General features: G+C 39.4%; 2 protein-coding genes across 4 annotated transcripts; one reads left to right on the plus strand and one right to left on the minus strand.

The window, feature by feature from the left end:
- Positions 1–224: 224 nt before the first annotated feature.
- On the minus strand, positions 225–11,799 carry washc4 (WASH complex subunit 4). Of its 3 annotated transcripts, none has more exons than XM_053318763.1 (33): positions 11,672–11,799; positions 10,040–10,179; positions 9,881–9,934; positions 9,717–9,782; positions 9,505–9,550; positions 9,344–9,411; positions 9,170–9,252; positions 8,929–8,971; positions 8,724–8,827; positions 8,112–8,232; positions 7,805–7,928; positions 7,590–7,717; positions 7,328–7,488; positions 7,118–7,244; positions 6,590–6,715; positions 6,393–6,500; positions 6,156–6,302; positions 5,980–6,059; positions 5,452–5,557; positions 4,737–4,853; positions 4,445–4,613; positions 4,039–4,193; positions 3,870–3,944; positions 3,678–3,782; positions 3,443–3,577; positions 3,165–3,273; positions 2,998–3,064; positions 2,698–2,784; positions 2,248–2,395; positions 2,053–2,149; positions 1,744–1,940; positions 1,469–1,565; positions 225–1,319 (listed from the first exon to the last, which is right to left on the minus strand). In XM_053318763.1, exons 1-33 carry the CDS (start codon positions 11,730–11,732, stop codon positions 1,258–1,260), a joined length of 3,513 nt encoding a protein of 1,170 aa, XP_053174738.1. In that variant the 5' UTR covers positions 11,733–11,799; the 3' UTR covers positions 225–1,257. The 3 variants fall into 3 exon arrangements, with proteins under 3 accessions (XP_053174738.1, XP_053174739.1, XP_053174737.1); XM_053318764.1 differs by having other exon boundaries at positions 225–1,316; positions 8,724–8,823; positions 8,925–8,971; XM_053318762.1 differs by having other exon boundaries at positions 8,724–8,823; positions 8,925–8,971.
- A 2,415-nt stretch (positions 11,800–14,214) lies between these two features.
- slc41a2a (solute carrier family 41 member 2a) lies at positions 14,215–20,180 on the plus strand. Its single transcript, XM_053319000.1, has 10 exons — positions 14,215–14,580; positions 14,954–15,061; positions 15,615–15,686; positions 15,832–15,976; positions 16,786–16,932; positions 17,170–17,317; positions 18,386–18,465; positions 19,572–19,703; positions 19,774–19,922; positions 20,004–20,180. The coding sequence occupies exons 1-10, from the start codon at positions 14,215–14,217 to the stop codon at positions 20,178–20,180; spliced, it is 1,524 nt and encodes a 507-aa protein (XP_053174975.1).
- Positions 20,181–21,276: the final 1,096 nt, after the last annotated feature.

The raw sequence follows: 21,276 nt of genomic DNA on the forward strand, positions 1-21,276 counted from the left end.
TGAAGTAAAAAGCTTCTTTTCTTTGTATTAAAGCAGAAAAGGCTTTCCTGAATCACTGTGTGTCTCTTGTTTATTGCTATGATGGATTTAAACCATGTTAGGTTTATTTCAGATGAACAAAGTTTTATAGACTTGCATAATGCACAGGTGGAAACATCCACAGGGAAGAGTTGAGCTTTTCGTAAGGCATGTAGCCTTAACTCTGTTAATATTGGAACGTTCAGCTTAAAGGCATTAAGTATCTTCAAGATTGACAGACACTAAATTCTAAGTTAAAAGTGCAACTTTTATTAGACTTCAAAGATTTTCTCTTCAAGCAAGTTAATTCATGGAATGTAATTTTGACCAAATTATGGCCTTATTGCCACATGTACCACATGTTGATTGATTATAAAATCAAGAGGCATGTTAAAACTTTAATGATTTACCTCCAGTGCTGCAGAGAAATAATGACTCTTCAGTATTGTGCAACACTCACTGGATTGTGTGTTTTGATGCATTTCTTAATTCATTAGGTTACTGAAACACATATCCACAGTGCAGAAAGGCACATACACCTTGACCTATACAATGTATAAAATGGACAAAACAAAAATTAGCAGTACACAAATATGGCACACAAAGGAGATGATTTTACATCGAAAAACATTCTGATGAGTCCTCAATAGTGTGCTACTCTACAGAGGCATTAAAAACAGCTGCCATTTAAGGCTATGAACAATCATGTTATCACAATTAGTACATTTGACACTCCACTGATATCAGAACACAAATGCAAATCAGTCAAAGATTGAACTCAGCAGAGAACACACATGCCGCTGACAGACTGTAGAAAAATAATCCAGTCTGTTCAGACTGAGTGTAAAAGTATTAAAAGGCTGTTTGGCAAATGAAAGGACTCATTTTTACCTTACACTCGTTATGCCAACTGACCTTTTCAAATTGCAGTCACTTGCGTAAATACTACAAATTGAAAAGTGACGGGATGTTACATTGATGTTTCTGTTGAATGGAAACAAAAAAAAGACACTTCCTGCAGTAGCACTTTGAGTACACATTCTTTCTCTGATGAAGATGATCGTTGTCATGGGACATAAAAATCCTACATTCCCCCTCCCTCGTCTGTTGTTTTATCCAGTTTCCAATCTTTTTATCATTGAAATGCACGTCTCGCTGCTTGAGACCTTCACATCTCTTCAGGCATCTCCTTCGCTTGTTTTAAAGCACTGTCAAGAGTTGTACTCGGACATGTGAACATCACTTTGAGGCAGGATCAGTGGGGGTGGAACCATCTGGGGTACCTCCTTTGGCAGCTTCTTCTGGTGGAGAAAAATGGCATTTAAGTTATTTGCATGCAGACTTCATCATTAATTTATCAGACGGATATTTTTATCTATGAAAAATCCTGTACAAAAAACCTTGGATTTGCATAATTTAAGACTAATTAATCATCACAACACGGCCTTACCTTTATCCTTCTTCTCCTGAGTCTCCTCGGCTGCAGTCTTGTCCGCTCTGAAGAAGATTCGGGCGCTGCTTAAAGAGAAGTGAAGCAGCTCAAACTCCTGCAGTGAAAGGAGGACCAAAATAGTTAATTATTTTCCATCTTCCACAGCACCCACAACAGTTATCTGCTTCCAAATAGAGCCCATCATTAAAAAAAACAAAAACAGCCTACAATAATTAACAATCAAATGAAAATCAACATGGATGGATGGATCCTCTTGAAAACTGAGACTGTACCTGCAGGTAGATATCCAGCCTCTTCTGAGTGAGATTCATAGTTTGCAGCAGCTTTTCATCCTGGCTGGCGGACTGCACATTTTGCTCCTTCACCACAGCATTCATCTCTTTCTTGTACTTGTCTCTGACAGCCTGGAACCAGTGCAGCGAGTCAAACTCCAGATACTGGTCCAGGAGCTTCAGAATGTATGCCACACCTGAGAGAGAGCGTGAGAGAGCGAGAGAGAGACAGTCAACAGCTGAGCAGTGGTGCAAAACTTGCAGAGTTTCCAGCCAGCTATCTGCAATTTAGGACTTAAGTCAACTTACCCATAGCAAAGCCATCGTCTGTGAAAGCCGCTCCGGATTTGTTCTTCTTGTTGAGTTTCTCTTTACAGCTGATGGAATGCTCCACAAAATTCACAGTCTAAGAGACAAAAACAGTCAAGATAAAAATCATCATCATCTCAGAAAGGGTAAACACAAATAAATATTAAAATGAGTGTGACAGGTAGTAACACTGACCAGAGGGGGTACAATCATGTAGAAGTTTCTCAGATGCATGTTTTTTGCACTGCGAAACTCGAGTGCAAACACTGCCACCAGCATCTTGAAGTACTCCGTCCCCTCGGCAGAGTTGCTGGTCAGATCTCCCAACACTGAATCCAGCACGCTGTGAATGACAGACAATGTTAGAGGGGTACTGTGCAATTAACGGGAGATGTTTCATTTACATTTGTCAAGCTGTGGTGCCACCTATGGGTGAAAAAACAGAAATATAGTGAGAATTTCAACATTATTCTAACTTAGACATAACTGAAGCACCTGTGGACCTGACATTGGATTTAAATAACCCTTTAATCTATACCCACTAAAAAATGTGTAGTGATCCACAGAAAACAGAGAAACAAGACATGCTAGGCAAAGATTGACATGCAAGTGATATTTTAGAGTTACAAAGCAGGTTTATAGTACCTAGAAGCTCTCTGGGTCTCTTCTGACAGCCCCTCCTCTTTCACCAGCTCCTCAAAGTTGACTATATCCTCCAGGTCTGGAACAAACCTGCAGAAGACACAAAAAACATTAAAGAGATGCAACATTAAGGATTTCAGTGAGCACATACTCAACAATGAGGTGGACAATCTCACATATTAGGTCATTTATTTTATTTTAAAATAACACTTGGGGTTAAAATCTCAATGATGTATGAGAGCTTAAATTGACAATGCAGGGAGTAAAATCTATAAACACACAGCACTGAAACAACTCTTTTACCTGATAGCACTGCTGCAACAGTGGAGGCCTCCAGAGCGGATCATACGTACATAGCCCATAGCATTACCTGAAAGAAAACAAGGTAAAAAAGAGGTGCTGGCTTACATTTGCCCACACATGGATGGTACACCAAGCACAGAGCAACAACATTTATGTGTTTCTCTCACCAATCTGGCTGATGAGCTGTCTGAACTGGTCCAGGTAGCTCTGTCCATCAGGAGTGATGCCTAGCTTTCTGATGCCACGGTTAAACTTCTCCGCTCGCTCGAATGGATACTACAACAAAAACATGGACAGCTGAATGATAAAAGACTGAAAGTTAAATGGTTTTAGAAATAATGTTTCTAAAACAAAACATTTTCTGCAAAATGAACCATTTGTCTAATTCACTTTGTCTATGTGATGTGATCAAATTAAACCATGCAAAGACAGAGTATTTCCTCACCTTCTGATCAGACTGGTCCTTTGTTTCTCTGAAGAAGCGGATGTCCTTGATGAGTCTGGATTTGATATGTTCATCATACATAAACTGACTGAAGATGTAAAACTTCTTACGCAGGAACTGGTAGGTGAAATTCACCTGATGAAAGCAGAAAGAAGGAAGAAGTTCAGTAAACAAGTACAAATAGAGGCGCACAAAAAAAACCCTAAACATGCCGCTGCCATTCCTGTAAACTCACTGTGGTGTTCATGATGCCTGTGCCGTGGGTGCGGATAGAGTTGGCGATATGACGGATGTTGATGGTGTTCAAATGCTTGTTGTTACTCGCCTTCTCAATGAAGATCTGTTAAAAGTTTTACAATTTTACTAAAATCTGCACACAATGCACAGGAGCTTGGTTTAATAGAAAAAAGATTAACATTCAGGCTACCTGGTTGTTGAGGTTATAAAGGTAGCGTGAAACAAAAACGTGAATGTTCCTCATGATCTCCAACACGTCCAAACCCTGATCAAAACACACAGGACATACAGTTAATCCACCGTTTATCACTCATCATTAAAACTTCCAACTGTGATGTGTCAGGTGCAACCGCACAGACCTGCTCCAGGGTCTGGCTGGGCAGGTGTGCCTCTGTCATGGTAAGTCCATAGCGCTGCGTGGCAAGGTTTCTCATCTCGCTGTAGGTGGCCCAGTCGTGCAGGGCAACGGTAGTAAGGTTGTAGAATGTTTTATCCAGATAGTGGGTCACATAGGCTGAAAAGACATTTGAAATCATAGAAAATGTTAGACATTTCCAGCAGGTGGCAACATTATACAGGACATCTTTCAATTAGAACATACTCATTCAAATTAAGGCAGCAGCTCTTTATTTAAAAAAACCCAAAAAACATCAAATCTATTTTAGATAAGAACAACTTTTAAAAAGATCCTGTATCCACAACAAATACTGCCGAGTTGTGCCCTGGCTTAAGGAAACTGTACTGATGATGATGTATTTTGAGCACCTTTGATATGAATGAAACGGTTGAAGAACCGGATAGGTCTGAGGGAGAAGAAGTGGGCCAGGTCCTTCATGCCAACTTTGAAGGGGTTCCTGTCATCCAGCTTTAGGTGAGTGTGGACAGAGAGACGCAGGTCCTTCTCAATCTCCTTACACAGCTTGTCCAGCAGGTGCTACAAGAGATGTACAGGAATACAGAAAATTAAACAGGCTAGCAAATGTACACTGGATACAAAGAGGTTGAGGATCCCGTGATTTTGCCTGTGTGATTGGACTTATGTGTCAAACCTTCTCACCTCATTAAAAACATCCATGATCTCCTTGTCGTAGCTCCCCAGTAGCTGGTCACCTGATTCCATGTGTTTGGCATGCAACATGGATGGCACACTGTCCCTTAGTGCACTAAACATGTACTGCTTCGACCAATCCCAGGGCATCAATCCAGGATGGCAGAACAACAGGATAGCCGATCAACAAGTAGAAGGATGAAGTATTAATTAAAATAAATTAAAACAAAGAGACAACAGCTTATATAAATGATCTAATGAACCACTGTGCCTACTTCATGTGACAGAAAACTAAACATGGAGCAGCAGTGTTCAGTTTTTATGTTCAACATATCTGGAACAAACTCCCAGAAAACTGCAGGTCTGCAACTCTCAGTTCTTTTAAATCAAGGCTGAAGACCTTTTTGTTTGCTGTTGCCTTTAAGTAAACCACATAATTGTTCATTTCTTACATTACACTTTTATTCTTATGTTTCTGTCTCATTCAGTTTTAGCTTGTTTTTATGTTATATTGTCTCTACTGTTTCATGACCATTTTAAAATGTATTCAAGTGTCCTTTTATGGTGTGTTGCATTTGGACTTTGTCTCAATGCTTTTAATGTTTTATTTAAAGCACCTTGAATTGCCCTGTTGCTGAAGTGTACAATATAAATAAACTTGCCCTGTGTCATCTCAAGTAAGAATTAATGTGGTATCATGTATAACAGTGGCCATTCTGCTTACGTGAATGCGTGCTGCGTCCACAGCGTTGTCGTATACATCATCTAGGTAGATGGGAAACACAGCTCGGTGCCAATAAAGGAAACTGCAGTCACACTGAAGCTTGACCCTGAGAAGCAAAGGAAAATAATCCTTAAAAATATGTCTCAAGAATCCTAAAGTATCTTTAAGTAGGTCAGAGAAAGTGCCAGAGAGCTCTACAAGTTCAATCAATCACCTGTCAAAGTGAGGAGTGGGTGTTTGAGATGCCGCCCTATTTGGTTGTATACAGTGGTAGAACCTGATCTCAAACCCTGCAGCTGCCAATTACAGTTTTGAGACTGCAAATCACTCACTTTCTATTTTGCAAGATGTTGACAGCTACCTTTTACACTGGCTCAGCATCAAAGAGTAGCAACAACTTGAAGTTTTCTGCGTGGATAGTTAATTACATTCTTAGCTCTCTGGCAGATAAAGCAAAAAAAGCAAAAAAAAGTATTGTGTTATGCAGCGACTAGAGATTTTGTTCAATGTGATCATGAGCTGTCCTACCTCTCACTCAGTTCACTTATCAGATCCAACTTCTTCAGCACAAGCTGCAGTGGAAGCAGCTCCTCATCTTTGAAAGTTTTCTAGAAGAAAGCAACAGATTTTCAAAGCCAAATAAAACAGGGAAACAAAAAAAAAAGAGTCAGTATTACGTTAACCAGCGACTTCTCCTAACGTACCAGCTGAGTGCCGACACAGAGAGCCAGAGAGACCACCAGACGTCGCTCCTTTGTGCTGGGTCCATTCAGAGCATTTTCTGCCAGCACCAGAGATGACAGCACGTCCAGTCGCTGCTCGCTGTACTTCTTGTCAGAAATCACCCTTTTCTGCGAGAAGAGAAACATCATATCAAGCACGATGACTACAGTGAGTCCCCTTCAAATACTGTGATTTATTATCTGTGTGGTTGTGTGTACCTTGGCCATGCCGATGGCGTTGAGGGCCTGTGACTGCAGCTGCTGAGTGATGTGAGAAACGGAGTCTGCCACGACCATGGACCTCCTGTGAAATGTGTGCTCCACAGCCTGAGGGGAGAGTTACATTCACATCACATGTTGTACTTCATTAGCTTCATGGACTCAAACGGGTACCGGTAATATGCATGGAAACACACCTTTAGCAATTCAACCAGTCGACACAGAGCTTTGACGGAGGTCTTGGTCATGGGCCGCTGCATTGACATGTACATGTTCATGGTGGTCTTGATGATGGTGCTGATGCTGTATGCATACAGGATGCCCTTTGAGGGACAGAAAGCACAAGAGTGGGCTGTAAGAGAACTCAACAGTGAAAGTTGACAAGTGTCCTGACAAGTTTCAACTGGTGGTATACAGCCATGTATTTAAAACAGGTTTTCAAACCACAGATATTGTGACAATCCACTTTTGGTAAGTATATTGCTATTTAACATGATCCCAGTGGGTACAAATCTGCAAACATATTGCACGTCTGTTTATGTAGCAGCTATATGTGGATTCAAGAAGCAGATATTGATCATTTTCTTTGGTGCATTTACACCTGGATTTAAGGATTTAATGAAAATGTTATGGCTATGTGATGTGGTGTTCTTTGCAGTTTCATTTTGTGCTCTGCAGTCCTGCCTGCCAAGCCTTATTAGAGGGCAAATACTGTCAGTTCTTACCTGTACAAACACATTACACCTGCTGTTAAGGTCTTCTGCCAACTTGTCACTTTTATGCTCCTTAGACAAGATGGATTCCATCTTCATCATCCAGGAAGTCACAAACACATAGTATGACTGAACATCCCTGAGGAGAAACAATCAGACCCTCAAATTTAAAAATGTAAAACTCATGCAAAGAAACTGTGACTGATTTGTTAACCTACTGACTTTGTTAGTGTCTGAGCTCTTTGCTGCAGGTAGGTGTCTCTTTGTGCTCTGATGCCCTGAAGGCTTTTCTTATCCATTAGTTTGGCCGCAGCTGGGACCTTAGCGATGAGGAAAGCGTCGGGAAACCAGATGATGTTAGCGGTCAGAGTGACAGCTGGAACCTGGAGGAAAGGTCAGACGTGAACATACATGAGCAACATGTTTACTCCGCTTTGAGATCAATTAGAAATAAATAAGGGGCAAACCAAGAACATAACACCACCTTTTTACAGACATCTAGTAGTGCTTTGTAGAACTTTTTGTCGACACTTCTGAAGATGTGAAAGTGAAGCACAAACAGACCACAGACGCCGGCATATTTATCTCTCTGGTCAATCTCTGACGGTTCACCTGAAAACCACACAGGCATAAATCACTTTAAAGTTGACGCAGAGTGGTCAATTGTGAAACCAATCTATCCTCAGAAGTGAAACTTACCAATCTTAGACTCAATATTGGTGAAGATGGTGCGTATGTTGACAGCAAACTCCTCAGCGAAGGCACTGTTTTTGGCAACAGCTACTCCTTCCCCAGGATCATCGAACCTCTGCTCCACACAGGCCTGTCACACAGTCACAGATATGATGGGTTGTTTGTGCTCAGAGGATGTGAACAGAATTTACTCAATTAAGCACTCAGCCTCAAAAAGCCACATGTTCACTGTAGAATTTTATCTCTGTTTGCAAAAAGACTTGCAGCTAAGAAGATGAATACTGCAGCATAACAAAGGCCTGATAGAAGTCACCTGCAAGATCATGCCGTCCAGCAGCTGTCCCTCAAGCTTGAGCAGGAGCTTCTCGAATGGTTTCAGTTTCTCTTCAGGGATGGAGAATTTCCCAGGGTTATGATGTACAGACTTCAATAACCTAGGACAGAAGTATACAGTTAAAGAAGACAGAGTATATAATATATTGATTATCTATTAAAGTATGCTGTTTGTTGAAACATCATAAACTTTACACAATATATTTCTTAAAAGGAGGAAATTAGGTATACATGCAGGTAGAAAATAATAAATATATTTCTTGATCCAACTTATGCACATATATTAATTAAGGAGGATGTAATACCTAAATATAGTAACTGGGATGCATATTAGTAAATATTATTAATGTTTTGCTCTGTTTGCTATGCCACTGAAAAATGTCCTTTTTTGATTTGAATCACAGGTTTGAGTTTTTCCAGGCTTTTGCCATTTACTAGCAACCCAGATAATTTGACACTTTTAATATGATGTGTGTTTGACATCATAAACAAATAATATATTGAATTTCTACCACAGACAAATGTAAGAACAATTTACTTTTCCTTCATCTTACAGGTTGTAATATTTGTATGTGTGTGCATATGTTTTCACCTTTTATACATCTTCCAGTGATCTTTTAGTGTACCGTGATTTTCCATGATCTCATCAAGTGTGAGCAGTACCACCAACAACTCCCCGAGATGTTCATACACTATCTGCAAAAGGGAGAGAAAAGCAGATATGGTAAGATTTATTTAGAAACATAGAGGATAAAGTCTAAGGACATAAATAGAACTCATCAAATGTAAAAACTTGCCTGGAAATGGACACCTGATGACTCAATGATTTTTGTTGCACCCCTAAGATGAGAGAGGAATAATGGTGAGTGTTTTTACATTGGCACTAGCCTAAGTGACCAGACCAGCAGTCTGTAAATTGTAGTTTTCACTACACATTACTTGCATACAGGCTCATTGCACAATGTGGGCATTTAAGCCAATTTAACAAGAACACTGCATTCACTGTGTAACACTGCTGCTTCTGTTGATGGATCTTACTTGTTGCTGTTGTAGAGGGCAGCCAGCTGATGAATAATGTTGACGACCACTTCATAACATCTTGACACAAAACAGGACAGTTCCTATTAAAAGACAATGAGAGAAGCTATCAGTGTTTTTGGACTTAAACTACCGTAAACGACATTATGACTGTTATGATTAGTCACTGCCTACCTGTAGGAAGGAGATGAATCTGCCCATCTGAATCTGGGACTCTCCTTCAACAACACTGGTGTCAGACACTGTAACATAAATGCACATGTAGGCGTTATTTTTTGCATTTTATTGGGAAACAAATTCAGGATAAAAGCAATTAGTCATTGCTGAAAGATTACCTCCTTCTCCATAGTACAATAAGCCATTATAGAATTTAGTTTCTGCCTGCAAGGTAAAGTAAATATTAAACAGTCAGAATATGTACCTCATTGCACAAAAGTTACAAAAAGTACAAGCATCCCTGTGGGGAGATGATGTTTGAGCAAGAGAATACATTTATGATAAAATACTGCAAACAAATAAAACAGAGTGCAGCGTGACCCATTATTACCTCATACTTGAGCTTCTTCACTTCACTACAGAGTGCAGCATACACTGTGATGACTTTGTTTAGGACCTGGACAGTCGACATACTGATAGTGATCATCAAAAGAACAAAAAACAAAAACAAACCAACTCTGTGGATATGAAACTTAGAACAGAAACGTTACTGACCTTGTTTTCTGTTTTAATTAACTCCAATATAGAAGACTGCTCATATGGCAGAAGCTGTAAGAGGTCACGAAATATTGGGAAGGAAATGACATAAGTTTGAATTGTGTCAAACTGAGTGTTTTCAAATTGATGTACAGTGACTGATTATAAGTGTAATACCTTCAGAGCGATTGGGTCCAGGGTGAAGTCCCACACATCTCCAATGGAGTCATCCAGAGCCTCCTCAATGCCCTTCAGCTGAGAGGTATACTCTTCCAGAAACTTGCTGTAGTTCTTCAGTTGAACCTCTGTGTGTATTTCTGTGGTGTTGGTGGTGGAGGGGTTGGATAAAGAACAGGTGTTGAAACAAAAATTTACTTATTGTACTCAAAGGAATACATATTTTGAGAAACATGTTACATGAGAAGACTGAAATAAAGAAATCTGCTGATTACGTTAACCTTTGGATAATGAATGTATAAAAGGAACTGGATTCAGTGTACAAGGTGGGGGCCTGTTCATTCCTATGAAAGTTGCTCAGTGGCGCATGAAACCAAAAAATCACTTCCTGAATTAAATGGGAATAAAGCCATTCAACCATGTGACTTTTAAACTGTGATCAGATCCAGTGGATCACATTCTGATAGTGAAATGAGTCATTTTGCTGCAGTTGTGCGGCTCAAAAAAATCTATTCTAATTTACAGACGTCTCTCTTCAAGTCTGTGCCAATAGCGTCACGTGATATTGTTACTACAGAGTGTGGCCACTATGTGAAATTGGCTTCAAAGCCCGGCACTCTTCCTGGATCCAGTTTTCTTTATCTCTTTATCTTTGGACAGATCCAAGCAACCAGTTGTTTTCAGTCTTTGTGCTATTCTTAGCTAAGCACCGGTTGGGTGCAGCTACATATTCAACAGATAGGAGACATGTTGCATCTATCTTATTATCTAACTCTCAGAAGGACAGTAAAATAAGCAGTCTTCACAATATCTGAACTATTCCCAGACAACTGACATTTTCTTCTGTCATTAGTATTCCACCACATATTAGAAACAAACATTGTTCAAATCTACTTAACAGCCATTTATTACTAGTTTCTTTTTCAGAATAAGTTCTTCTTCTAAAACAAATTGTTAATACAAGTGCATTTGAAGATCCCTTTCAAATCCATACAATCATTATGTGCAAAAATGTATTTAAAAGATGATTTGAAGCTTATATACTCTAAAGTAACGAATGCTTTACTTTAATACTTATCTCATCAGTACTTGCACTCTTCATTTCTTTACATTATTTGCTGTTTACAGTTCACAGAAACAGTTTCACCTGCATGTAGCCAATCTTATATTTCTGAAGCCCTCTAAAGCAGACACATAGTCCTTAAACTGTCTACCCAAGGCTTTTCACTAAATATTTATATTTAATGAACCAATCCCATCGTTACAGTTGGCGACAGGTTGACATTTGCTGTCTTACCCGGTAAAGCTACCGGAGGGTCGTTAGCCTGTCAAACCGATCAGCTGTGTGTGATAGATGGAGGTAAACAGCGCTGGCTAAATTGTCACTGTCACTTACTTTAATGTATTCACCATTCACATTAACTGGCCCCAGTATACTGAATGTCCATTTTAAGTGTACAGTATGCGAGTTAACTTTACAGGCGAATATATATTTGCAGTAAACAGTTTAAGAGTTGCTTCATTCCAGCAAATACACGGATCCCGGTGGCTAGCAACGCTTGTTAGCACTGTAGGCTAATGCAGTTATTAACTTTAACACGTCGCTGGGAGTCTCTGCGCGTCAGGACTTACTCTGAGAGCCGTCGTCAAAACGGTCAAACTCCCAGTCAGGTGCGATGGTTTCTACCGCCATAATGCCAGCATAGGAGACCCAAAACACTGCTGCTACAAAGTGAAGCTACATAGTCCCATGATGTGTCTCATGATGTTGTGAATGGTCGCTAGTGCTCATGGGAAACGGAGTCCAGAAGAAGAGCTGTCACTGGGATAGGATAGGGAGTGTTTTTAACCTGGATTTAAAAATGTTCACATTTTGGGGCTGATTTCATTTCTGCTGGTAGTTTGTTCCAGTTATGTGCAGCATAACAACTAAAAGCTGCTTGGCCATGTTTAGTTTGAACTCTGGGCTCCACTATCTGAGTCAATAGATCTCAGAGCCCAACTGGGTTTATATTCTACTAACATGTCATTCATGTATTCTGGACCTAAACCATTTAGTGATTTGCAGAACTTGAGCTGACTAGGAGCCAGTGTAAAAGACTTTAGAACTGGAGTAATGTAGTTTGTTCTCTTTGTTCTGGTTAAAACTCAAGCTGCAGCGAATGAGCAGAAGACTGTTAGAGTAGTCAAGTCTGCTGGAGATGAAAGTATATATCAGCTTCTACTGGTCTGTTTGGGACATAAAACCCTTCACTCTGGATATGGTCTTAAGCTGATAGAAGGTGTCTATCAGCACGCCAAGGTTTCGGACTTGGTCCCTAGTATTTAGAGAGAGTGACTATAGGCTATAATACTACCAACACAGGCAAGTATTACACTGCTCTTAACAACTGACTGTCAAACTGAGTGTGTGTGTGTGTGTGTGTGTGTGTGTGTGTGTGTGTGTGTGTGTGTGTGTGTGTGTGTGTGTGTGTGTGTGTGTGTGTGTGTGTGCGTGTGTGTGTGTGTTATCCAGGCTATAGAATATGCAATGCAGGCTTTAGACGTGACAGAGGCGGTGAGACAGTGAGAGGTATGTGGTGTGTGTGAGAGCAAGTGTGTGTGTGTGTTTGTGTGGAGACTGTGGAGACTCAGCACATCATTCAGAGGATGACAGTGGCCACGAGGGAGAGTCACGGTCAGCAGTAGAGGGTGAGAATAGACGTCTCTTCTTCTCCTATGGTTTCACATTGAGGGTAAGGCACTTCTTTATTCCACTATTTGACTCCAAACTACAGAGCAAACATTGCCCAAATTATAGAATTAAAAAATTCTGGCACTTTGTTTGATCATTTAGAGTCTGCGTTGGCAGAAACGCCTGAGTTACGGATACATACCAGAAGAAACTTAGCATTGCAAATTAGTTTGAAATGTGAATTAAAACTTTCTCTCTGGTTCTTGTTTTAGCTTCAACCCTGTGATCTTGATCCATTAGTGCCTAACTGAAGAAAGCTTTTCATTATACCGTTTTTGTTTGAAGTATCTTGCTTCCATTAGATATTGTAGAACATGTTACAGTGGTGACTTTTTCACACATCTGTGGGTCCAGCAGTATAGGTTCCCCTTAGAGAAAACACTAAACACTCACTCTTGAAGGATTTGATAAGTTTTTATTCGCAACAGTTAGCTGTGACTTTGCAGACCATTGCCTTACAATTAAACTATTCATATTTGCATTTTTAGTTTAAATAGACAGTAAAGACAAAAAAACAAGCATTGACAACAATTGTTATTCCTAAGATATGCGAATATAATGCAGCATGAACAGAACCTTATCACCTCACATCAAATAGCTAGAGGTATATGAGTCAGTTTATTTGTGCTGGGATTGGTTTGGGCAGTCTGTGTACAATCTTAAATTGTATAAGCAGATGTTTAACAAATATGGAACTGCTGTAAATCTTAATAAGAATTACCCTCCATGTATTGTTAGTGGTTCGGGTATCCAGATCTTCTACCGTTCCTCAATTTAGCATCAGACAATATAACACAAGCTTGCAAGGATGAATTTAGCTTCCTTAGTTTAGATACATTTTAACACACAATGTTGACAAGTCTGTTTTTTGTGCCCAATTCATTTACTCTTATAACTGTAACCTCAGCTGTTTCATACCAGGTCTTCTCTCTTAAGACCATTGTCTCTGTCGGACAACATGACCTCAGTACTGCTGATGGGAAGCAGGCATGAAGAATGATAATGCAAGCAATCTGTGCCATCAGATGACTCTGAAACAGCCTTATGCAACAGCAAAGTTTTCTACATGCCAAAGAGTCAGTTTTCATTTCTCTGATATAGTTTTTTGTAACTATTTAATGCTGAGATGTTTAAATGTAGCATTTTCCAGCTATTACTACTGTTATACATCCCACATTTCTGCTTAATTTGTGCTTCTGTGCAGTTATTGTTGTCTTTGCTGTCAGAAACACAGCCTGTATTTGGGGACATTTCTGGTGTGTGGTGGTGTATGCGGATAATTACTGGTTCAGGGTCATACTGTTTAGGTGGTCAGTGCTGTTAGTTCAATATTGGTATCAATTTTTCTTTAGGTCAACTATTTGTCACCAGTGTACCTGCTGCTGTTTCTCAGGAGCTGGAGCAGCAGGAATAATATTCTGCCAAGACCCAATTTAACACCATGGTTGTGCCAGAGTCAAAGGATGAGCAGATGTCCCCAGGTGGCTCTGTGGGAAAAAGCCCCGGCCAACAACACAGATCAAATCAGTCCATACCACAACACTCGGCAAGTCCACGACAATTTAACTCTGATGAGACCATTTCACCAGTCAACACCACTCTCGGGACGTACACTGAGACAGACTCTCTGCTCCCAAATGAACTTTACAGTGGGTCAAGGTTCAGTGAATCCATAAAAGCAAAGGATCCAAATGGTGACGGTGCACCTGCCGAGACAGTCTGCTCCATGGTGCTGCAGATACTGGTGCCATTTCTGCTGGCTGGACTTGGAACAGTCTCTGCTGGGATGCTGCTTGAGGTGGTTCAGGTGAGGGAATGAGAGAAAGCTGAAGAAGACTAAGTGAGACTAAATGAGATTAAATGTTTGGTTAGGTCATCATTTCTAGTCTTTACAAGAGCATGGGAGCTAAATTAAGAAGTTTATGCTCAGAAAACTTTCTGTTTTTGGAAGTAAATAGAGAGATGAAGAGAGGGGAAACAAATACATGGGACAGAAAGATGAGATTGTGCTGCAGAAATAACTAACTGCTGGAGAAATAAGCAAATCATGAAATAAACTAAAACTTGTCTAAATTTCAACATGTGTGCATTTAGTTTAAATCACCTTCACTTTAAAAAAGGTAATTTATTGTGTGTTGGTGCCGACTATTTTTTGCACCCTGTGTGTATTTTCATGGCAGAGCTGGGACGTGTTCCAGGAAATCACAGAGATCTTCATTCTGGTTCCTGCTGTGTTAGGCATGAAGGGGAACCTGGAAATGACTCTGGCCTCCAGACTCTCAACTGCTGTGAGTGTGGGCACGTGAACACACACACACACACACACACACACACACACACACACACACACACACACAATAAAAATGGGTGCAAAATAAATGGAAAATACGCAAAAGAGTTACAGTGAAAGTGAATAATAATAATAGGTTTTAACTACGGTCTCTTTCTCAGAATTATATTTTTGCCCTGTTGCATCATGGGTTTTCTGTCCTCATGTGAAACTCCTCACGGACCTGTGAAAACTGCAGCAGTGGATCAACTTGCAGCACAATACCCTGCAGGACACATTAGTCCAACAATTATGAAGTCACGTTCTCCTGTAAAAGTAGATACTATAATACTCAGATGTTGTCATGATAATCATCCATTAACATGTTAATCAGTCATCTACATATATTGTTTACTGTGTTATGGTCACAGAGTTCCTAAGAGACAGCTGACATATACTGATGTTCTGCATAGAGTATAAAGTAACAAACAACACTACTTTGGAGGCCATCTATGTATAATATAAATTGATATTAATTCACAATGTGAACAATTTTTATCTAATGTCATCAGGTGAATGCAGGAAAAATGGAGCTTGCCAGAGAAAAGTGGATGTTGATCGTTGGGAATTTGGCACTCAAGCAGGTACATTAATGTCATCTATGAAAACTAATAATATACGTCACCCACCAGTGACACATCTGTATCATTAACAGTTTATCTGCAACATTATACTCTAAAATACCAGGCTAGACTGTGGATGTTTTTTACTACCTCCCTCATCTTACAGCTACAAGCCACCGTGCTTGGCCTTTTAGCCTCCCTGCTGGCGATCTTGTTGGGTTGGATGGCAGAGGGAAAGATGCCCTATAATCACGCAATTCTTCTCTGTTCAACCAGTGTCTCTACTGCCTTTGTGGCTTCATTGTTGCAAGGTAACAACACAACCTGCCATCACCTTTGTCTTTTTTCCTTCACCTCTCCTTGAATGTGAACAAGTTGAGACAGATGCAAAACATCTCTACACATTCCACCATCACATCTATTCAATCTTTTTGACATCCCACATCTTACCCTTTTTTTTTTGCCTGTGATCTCAGGAATCCTCATTAAGTTTAATTAGTTGTGTTCAAGTCACATGTACATGTGTGCATCATTGATTATATTGTTTATGCCTGCTGCAAATGTACTGTCTAATTACTTTGTACTTTGCTTCCACTTGAAAAATGAAATAAAAAATTGGTTACATAAAAAGTTTAATCACTTATGACACAGGCACTGGGTAACTCTGGGATCCTGTGAAATCTGTTCTAATTCTCTTTTTTTGTTCAGAGGCAGCCTTCCACGCTACATTATTCTTCATTGATGACTCTGTATAAGCCTTTACGACCAATTCATTCTTTCATTTATGCCCCCTAAAGCTTCCTCTTCAATGTGTTTTCCTTGCAAAGAAGCTAAAACACATTCTTATTTGAGAAATGTAAAGATGTACCACTGGATTTTGGCAACAGGCATTCAAATCAGTTCTGTATAATGTTTATCATTTTTACTTTCCTTTTTAACTGACAAGACGACAATTGTAAATGGAGAACTGAAGAATGTTTTAGTTTCACTTAAGTTGAAATGGAAATAAGATACAGACCATTTCTCTGTTTAATCAGTTTTTGATAAAATGATCCCCATCAGGACTGACTCCATGTCACCTCAAAGATCATGATCTTTGTCTCACTTTTATGTCTCCCAGGTATTATCATGGTGGGAGTGATTATTGGCTCCAAGCGGATGGGAATCAACCCTGACAATGTGGCCACACCCATGGCAGCCAGCTTTGGTGATCTCATCACTCTTGCCTTGCTGGCTGGCTTCAGTCAGTGGTTTTACTCCTTCATAGGTAAACAACGATGAGAACCAGATGTGTTGGCTGGACTATCTGATTATGTAACACACAGGAACAGTGATAAACAAGTCGTTTCAAGAGCCAGAAGTCATGTAATTGTCACTTTTGTCCAACAGATGGCACTTGTGACCATTGATATAACTCCTCCATAAAGATCAGAGATCCAGAGAAGTTTTAGAGTGAATCCTCGTTTAAAATGAAGCAATAAATAATGACCTTTCCTCTTGACAGACCTGTATCCCTATGTGTTATACCTGGTGGATCTGTTATTGTTGTGCCTGGTCCCTCTTTGGGTGGTCATGTCCTCTAAACACCCAGGTAGTCACATCCTGCTGTACACAGGTTGGGAACCAATCATAACAGCAATGTTCATCAGCAGGTACTCATCTCAGCCTTATAACTGTCCTTTTCTTCTTCTTCTTACTCATACACATTCAGAGTACTTCCTTTTTTGTACATTAAGCTGTGTTATAAATTTTGAAATGTATAATATTAGTAAGCTTTAACTGTTTTGTAACCTACCACAGGTTTTTACAATGTTACAATGTCATGTATATGCTATTAAGGAATTGCACTACATATTACATCATAATATGATGTGCTCTTTACAGGCAAAGAGTTCATACCACAGTATATATACAATATATGTGTGTGTATTTTTTAATGCTAGTGTATATTTTGTTTGTATGTCTTTATTCTACAGCCATAACAAAGACAAATTTCCTTCATATTGTCATGAAATATTTAATGTTGATATATTGAGCAAATGATAGATATAAACAGAATTTAGTCTCCATCCGTCTGCATCGAGCACGAATCAGAGAAGACCTTGAAATGTCACAGTCAGTTATTGAGGACAGGCCTGCAGAAAAACATATTAGCATCAAACAAAGTTCTGATAACACAGAGACGTACAAGAGCTTATATAGGATGTTTACACCCCTGGGCATTTTCCCCCACTCTAATAACATTTCACAACACTCACTCTAGCCTTTTTCTGGTTAATTATGTGATCAGTGAGAAATGGTGAAAACAGGACACATTTGTGTAAATATAACTCCTAAGGAAAGGGTGTGCATCCGTGTGTTCACTTCCCTTCCACAGTTTTGCCAAAGGAAAGAGGACAGTGAACAGATTGAATCACAAATCATGAGTACACAGTGCATGCCATGTGCTGTTGTTTACCTCCATGTTTATTTAGCAACTTTATGAATTTTATTTCATCACTGTTACTGTATCCAGTCTAGCCTAAATGCTAACATGCATTAAATACCATGAAGATTTAAGCAGGAGCAATTTTTTTATTAAAGAACTGGCAAGTCAAACAAAATGTTTCAAAGAAAAATAGTTCTCACAATTAGTCCCTTTTCTTTGGATGAGCATGTTAATGTAAAGTTTATGTTTATGTAGAACTCATAAAAACATGTTTTTGGTGTCTTTCTTTCAGTATTGGAGGACTTATTCTGGACAAAACTGTGTCAGATCCAAACCTGGGAGGAATTATAGTTTATGCTCCAGTCATAAATGGTGAGTTGCTCTTTTTGTCCAACATTTTTTTTGCTTTTAGAGTTTTAAAAGTACATTTATGGACACAATAATGCCTGCATAATGTAACATGTTTACCATCTTAGTTCTGGCAATTTTTTTATTTAAAAACACAAAGTGGTTCGTTGTCTTTCTGAGAGTTGATTCTGGCGCCTGCAGACCTGCAGTCCTTGCAGTCTCGAGTGTATGATGGCAAGAAGGAGTCCAGAGCAGGCGAAGTTGTCAGATATATGTATTGTATGTACAGAATGTACATACAATACATTCTTGTAAAAAGGATGACCTTGTTCCACCATCAGAATAATGTCAGCACAAAAGGCACGTCATAATGTGTGTACAATCAGGACAATGGTTAAGCAGTAGATTTTAATATACATGATGTTTACTCAATCAGCATTTCAAGTAACATAAGTGGTGTCATGGTCAGCAGATTATGACACACACACATCTAATCATATGACATAATTACTCATTTGGAACAAGGTAATCTTTAAGACAGTGAATGCTTACGATTGAGTATCAGAGAAGATGAATAATAAGAATTCCCATTACACACCCTAAACTAAGATGGTGAATGTGGCTATACACATTATATAGTCGCTATACACCTAAATTATCTGACTTAAATACGAAATCCTATACCAACAAAAGCAACCTTTCCATTTCTGTTAAACTTTGCACTTTAAATCACATCAAACCCATCCTTTACATAACCTGCATGTGCCTTTGGAATAGAGGCTGTCTGTTTATGGCAAGTTCATCAGATGTCTGTGTCTAAGCTCATAGAAAAAGAAGACATAACTAAAGAAAACAAGCTCCAACTGGTACATGTTTATGTTCAGACGTTGACCTTAAAGGGTCGGAAACTCCCCTCCCCTGTTTCTTACTTTGTTACAACTCTGGAAAGTTAACATGACTCTAACTATTTTATATTTTGTCTCAACAATCGCAAGGTAAAAAGCAGAAACACACTGGGGGGGCGGGGGTTCAGAAGGTTTTTAGCACCTTTAACCACCAGATTAGCCAAAATCGCACTTGTAAATATGGCCTAGTTGTTGACCTACCCCCGTCTCTTCTTCTATAATCAGGTATTGGAGGAAACCTTGTCTCCATTCAGTCTAGTCGTATTTCTACCAATTTGCATTTGAACTACTCAACTGGAGAAGTTCCAGAGGACCGTAAGACCTGCTACAACCCTTTTCGCACTTTCTTTGGTTCAGGTAAGTGTCAAAAGTTTTTATCATTTAAATAAGGGTCATACATACTCTAATGTTCAGCTTTGTCATGCAGGAGCAAACCATCGATCTGCCCAGATTCTGCTTTTTCTGGTCATTCCCGGTCAGCTTATCTTCTTATACACCATTCACCTGATGAAAGGAGGCCACACTTTGCCAAGTCCTCTCTTCATTGTCGCTTTCTTGTCTGCATCCCTGATTCAGGTGAGTAAGTTGTCATGGTAATTTTGCCTTCTGCAGACTTTATTGCTGCTCGACAACTTCTCTCATGTCTTTGTCTCTCAGGTCCTCTTCCTGCTGTGTACAGCTGACTGTATGATCCACTGTCTGTGGCGGAGGGGAAAAGACCCTGACAGTTACTCAATACCCTACCTCACAGCCCTCGGAGACCTACTGGGGACTGCTCTCCTCTCTCTTGCCTTTTTCCTGCTGTGGTGCATTGGTGACTCAGGCAGTATATAGATTCATAGCATATTTGAAGAGGAAGAACAAACACAATCAAATATCAGAAATCTCAAAATAAAAAATAGAAAGACAAAAAAACTGAATGTTCACCAGAGTCATCCATTCCCTCTCCACATTTTTTTTTTTTTTTTTTTTTTTTTTTTACAATAGTCTATGAAGGAACAAAGAAATTATCTGTGATTGGTCAAACATATCAGGTGATCTGATTACAGCCAATGGTAAATAGCCAGAAGACATACATTTATATACACAAATTCGCACAAGACGCACAGTTTTTGGAGGGTTCCTGCAAAAACAATGGAGTTACTTCATAATCATGTTTTAAAATGATAAAACCAACCATTTGATCCTACTTTACTTTTACATTGTCATGGAAAAAACCTTACTTGATGAGATTTTGAAATAAATTCAAGTAAAGTTAAGACACCTTTGTGAGTCTTTATTATCTTTGCGCAAAGAGGCCAGGTCAGGTCATTAGATTGAACCCTTTTTCTATGGAAACAGGAACCCTACCATCTGGCAGTCATCTTGAATGGCTTAGGAGTAGAGAGGCCAGAGGCTAGACATTACTAGCTGCTCCGTCTAGTTTATTCTTCTGATTTCCTGTCATTATTGTGTCAGAGGTTTCCATTTTCTCCACAGGTGAAGCCACATCTTTATTACCAAACAGCACAGTTTTCTGTATTACTGGATGTTTAACTCACACACTGAACACTCTTCTGTTTCATGACAATTTATTAGAGGCACAAATACACACAGCTAAAGATCTATCCTCATACATTTAATATTGCATGCCTCTTGCTGTAAGGCCGCGTTTTTGTCACATTTTACATTGACATTCCTTTGACATTCCAACATGTTTTTCTTAAGTTTTTCTTAGGTTAAAGGTTAGGTATTTCTTAGGTGAAAAGTTAAAAGTCTGGTATAGTTTATGGGCCAGAGGTTGTTTGTTTTTTCCTGACAGATCAATTGTTGTTGAGTTTTTAGAGATATATGAAACTATATATAGTGGTGCCAAAACTGGAGTAGGGAGAGAGACTCAGATCAGCACCAGGGACTCTCTCAAGATTGGATGTTTGACACTGTTCTCTTT

Source organism: Scomber japonicus, chromosome 5 (assembly GCF_027409825.1).
Source record: "Scomber japonicus isolate fScoJap1 chromosome 5, fScoJap1.pri, whole genome shotgun sequence".
NCBI classification, from domain to species: domain Eukaryota; kingdom Metazoa; phylum Chordata; class Actinopteri; order Scombriformes; family Scombridae; genus Scomber; species Scomber japonicus.

Excerpts from the sequence above, each read along its gene's own strand:
- washc4 (XM_053318763.1), bottom strand. The coding sequence starts at position 11,732 with ATGGCGGTAGAAACCATCGCACCTGACTGGGAGTTTGACCGTTTTGAC. Across the intron at positions 8,233-8,723 it reads CACTGGAAGATGTATAAAAG|GTTATTGAAGTCTGTACATC; the intron begins GTGAAAACATAT and ends CTTCTGTCCTAG. Across the intron at positions 7,489-7,589 it reads TACTAGATGTCTGTAAAAAG|GTTCCAGCTGTCACTCTGAC; the intron begins GTGGTGTTATGT and ends CCTTTCCTCCAG.
- slc41a2a (XM_053319000.1), top strand. The coding sequence starts at position 14,215 with ATGGTTGTGCCAGAGTCAAAGGATGAGCAGATGTCCCCAGGTGGCTCT. Across the intron at positions 14,581-14,953 it reads TGCTGCTTGAGGTGGTTCAG|AGCTGGGACGTGTTCCAGGA; the intron begins GTGAGGGAATGA and ends TTTTCATGGCAG. Across the intron at positions 15,687-15,831 it reads GGAATTTGGCACTCAAGCAG|CTACAAGCCACCGTGCTTGG; the intron begins GTACATTAATGT and ends CTCATCTTACAG.